Source organism: Gavialis gangeticus, unplaced genomic scaffold, assembly GCF_001723915.1.
Source record: "Gavialis gangeticus isolate Ggan-Ray unplaced genomic scaffold, GavGan_comp1, whole genome shotgun sequence".
Classification (NCBI taxonomy): domain Eukaryota; kingdom Metazoa; phylum Chordata; order Crocodylia; family Gavialidae; genus Gavialis; species Gavialis gangeticus.
The window spans coordinates 103,133,475-103,137,475 of record NW_017729022.1 but is presented as its reverse complement, the minus strand read 5'-3'; the positions used below and the strand labels follow the sequence as shown (position 1 = coordinate 103,137,475).

Below are 4,001 nucleotides of genomic sequence, written 5' to 3'. Positions count from 1 at the left end.
GTCCCTGCTGGCCTCCTTCCCCCCACCATCTCCTACCCTATTTTACTTCTGTCCCTCCCCCCACTCCCCCTCTGGCACTTACCCTTGCTCCAGAGTCAGCAGGCTCTGTCCCCACTCCATCTAGCTGGAGCATAGCCCCAACTAGACTCCATAGCATTTGAATTGATACACCATATTCTACAATCAAGATCATTTTCTTCTCAGAGCATGTAATGCTTTCAAAAGCTTGATGCCAAAAAGATGTGTTACCTTCCGTTCTGGAGTATGAAATTGTCATCAACTCAGTCATATTCTAAGAGTATCCTGTCAGAAAGGAATGAGTTATGTTTGTTAAGATACTTGACTGGGCTGCAGGGCACAAGAAATTTCTGGCTCTGCCATAGACTATCTATGGTCTGTAGTGCACTATAGGGTTAATTTAGCATTTCCATAATTTTTACATTTTTTAGTAGTGTTGTTTCCTAATTTAGTTCTGGGTCCCAAGACTAATCCTTTGTCCCTTGTTGCATATCAAATGCCCCAAATTGTGGTCACAGCAATGTATACTCAAAATTTGTTCCACCTTTTTTCAGCTGACATCCACTTGCTTACAGCAATAGAGCACAAGTTCTCCATCCACCCTAGCTAGGCACTTCCAGGGCTGAATCCTGCATGACATCAGCCTCAGGCATTAGCCCAACCCAGGGCCTATGTCTGCAGGGGCAGAGCAGGCTATGCTATGGGCTTTCCCACTCTGTGCTTGCAGGCACATACCCTGTGAATTCCCTTGCTGACACAGAGCAGGGAAGTCCAGTTTCCCACTTCACACTTGCAGGGGAATTTCTGGGGCATAGATTTAATAGATTTCATAGACATTATGGCTGAAAGAGACCTCACAACATCATCAGGTCCAGCCCCCTGCCCAAAGGGCAGGAAGTCAACAGCGTTCAAATGATCCTAGCAAGATAGGCATCCAAGTGTTTTCTGAAAGTATCCAGAGTAGGTGCTTGCACCACCTTCCAGGCCCTGTGGACTCAGACAGCAAAGAAGTTTTTCCTTATGTCCAGCCTAAAATGGCCTTCCATGAGTTTGTGATGGTTGAACCTTGTCTTTCTTTGGGGTGCCCTGACGAACAGTTGTTCTCCCAGTTCCTGATGCAGACCCCTTACGTACTTATAGGCTGCAACCAAGTCACTCCTGAGCCTATGCTTTTATAGACTGAAGAGTCCCATGTCTCTCAGCCTCTCTTCATAAGGCCTGCTCTCTTGTCCTCTAATCATTTGCATGGCTCTCTTCTGGATTCTCTCAAGCTTCTCCGTATCATTTCTGAATTGTGGAGCCCAGAACTGGACACAGTATTCCAGCAGTCTTCTCACCAAGGCTGAGTAAAGTGGGAGGATGATTTCCTGGATCTTGCTTGAGATGCATCGGTAGATGCAAGCCAGAGTTTTATTTGCTTTGCTAGCTGTGACATCGCATTGATTGCTCATGTTCATCTTGTGGTCCCAAGTCTCTTTTGGTCGTGGTGCTAGCGAGTGGAGCACTGCTGAGCCTGTAAGTGTGGCATGGGTTTTTTCTCCCAGGGTGGAGCACCTTGCATTTCTCAGTGTTGAATGCCATCAGGTTTTGATCTGCCCACATTGTAAGCCTGTTGAGGTCAGCTTGGATTGCCAGCCTATCCTCTAGGCTGCACTTCCCCCTAGTTTGGTGTCATCAGCAAACTTAGCCAGTCTGTTTCTGACACTAGAGTCCAGATCATGTATAAACACATGAGTGTATAGGTGGGATAGGTGGCGTGTGTTTGCAGGTGGGTAAGAACAGGGGATTCCAGCAGCATACATATCATGTTGCCATTCCCTGATCTAGGATGCACCTCTACAAGCAGGAGGATTGCCATGGGGTGTGGCACTTGGGGGCCATCATCCTACAGGATCAGGCCCTTGAAGCACTAGGAGCCCAACACAGCTGATCTCACCCCAGAAATTACATCTGTTTATAGCCCAAGTTATACCAGTTAACTAAATTGGCTTAAAATCAGAACAAAATTATTTCACTTCCCCCCACTTTGATAGTCTCTTTAGGCTGTAAGGTCATCAGGACATAGACTGTGTGTGGAATCTCATATGGGGCCTTTAAGTCCACCATAACACAAACTTTAAATAAATTTTAAAAATACATGTTAGAAACAGGTTAACTACAGATCTCTTTACCCTAAAAAGCTGTATAATGTGCTAGTCATCATATGACAGTTAGTCTGTAGTGTATGATCTGAATAAATAGACAGAGACAATTTAACTGTTTCAAGAAAAGTGAATGGCAAAGCTGGAGTGAAATAGTTATGGAAAAAAAGTCTTAAAGGAGATAGTAAATATTTTACATGGGAAGGCAATAAAAAGAAATGTACAGGCCCTGATAAATCATTTCCTTTCCATAGCTTTTGTTCTAACTTTGTATATTCACAGTTGCTCTAGTCTGTTAGCATGTCAATGTCTTTTAATTATTATTTTTGACAGATTGGTGCACATCAAAGAATGACCTTTATAGTGGAGCAGACATTTTTGACACATTAATAACAGCTGTTGTTAATCTTGCATCTCCTGACTCTCATTCCAGTTTGCATATATTCTTTTTCTTTACAATAAAATCATCCAAGTAAATTTTTGGACTAACTTTTCTAAGTCTTTGCTGGTACCCATATTTTTAAAACATCAGAGCTGAAGATATTTTCTAAATGTTTTAGCATTATGTGTCCTCCATACACGTGGTAGTTATTGATAGCATTTCTTCTTTCAATTTAATAAGAATGGAAACATAGTACTCCTAAAAATTGAAGTATAAGATATAAGATTTTTCCCTTCAGACTCAGTATTTGTATTTATCTTTAAGTAGAAATTGGTGAAATATATTAGTACTATTTTTCAGAAATCTAAGAACATTTGTTGAAGCTTAACTAAGAAAAAATAAAATATACATAATATGCAGCTGACACAAGTGACTCACAAAGACAATATCACTCTTTGTTTTACAGCATTGTCTGCTCACTTTCGGGTCTGTGAACCATATACAGACTACAAAGGTCGCTACCACTTTGGTTTTCACTGCCCTCGTCTTTCTGACAATAAATCTTACATCTTTTGCTGTCACCATAACAACACAGTATTTAAATACTGCTGCAATGAGACGGAATTTCAGACTGTTATGCAGATGAACCTAACAGGGAATGCAGATGGATATATGCATAAGTAAGTAAACAAGTTGTAAAGTACTCTTTACCAAATTATTCCTGGTCTAATCACATAGTCTGAGAGATGCTTAATGGTAGAAGGAATTAGAATAATTACTCAGACAAAGAAGCATTGCTAGAAGCTCTTTTCCTTACAAGGTTACTCCTTAGGAAGGGTATGCTTTACCTTTGCTTCTGCTTTGATGCTCATTATAAACATACATATAAAAGCATGTATGTACATTCCATAAGACAATAAACCAGGGGTGGGCAAAATGTGGCCCGGGGGCCGGATGCGGCTTGCCAGGCCATTCTATCTGGCCCGTGAAGCCCCTAAAACATTTAGAAAATTAATATTTATCTGCCCCTGGCTGCCTATCATGTGGCCCTCAATGGCTTGCCAAAACTCAGTAAGTGGCCCTCCTCCCAAAATAATTGTCTGCCCCTGCAATAAACTGACTCTTCCTCCTAAAGAAATTGTCAAATCTGTGTTTAAATATATATTAGTATGAATAAAAACCTCAAAAAGTGACACAAAGGGAAGCGGACATTTTCCATACCAATCCAAATGTTTTGCATGGATAATTGTTATTTTGAATTTTGGCATGTTTTGCATATTAATGCCTTGCAATCACCAAACTTGAATAATGAAAAGCATTTGATTATATATCTGTGTTGTTTATCTCTCTGTTTGTTACCTGAGGTCGTTTTTGCACATTTATTTTTATTCCAAAGCAACTGAGTGACCTGTTTTGGAGATAAATCCAAGAAACTGGGGGGGGGGAAGGGGGGGAGGGGG

The 4,001-nt window shown here is 41.1% G+C and overlaps 1 protein-coding gene across 5 annotated transcripts in view; it reads left to right on the top strand.

Moving 5' to 3' along the window:
• The window catches only part of KIAA1644 (KIAA1644 ortholog), a 280,240-nt gene that overhangs the window by 118,156 nt on the left and 158,083 nt on the right, over positions 1 to 4,001 (top strand). For all 5 annotated transcript variants that reach the window (XM_019515763.1, XM_019515760.1, XM_019515764.1 and 2 more), the window contains exon 3: positions 3,008 to 3,221. In XM_019515763.1, coding sequence (XP_019371308.1) covers positions 3,008 to 3,221 — 214 coding nt within the window. The remainder of the gene's footprint in view (positions 1 to 3,007; positions 3,222 to 4,001) is intronic.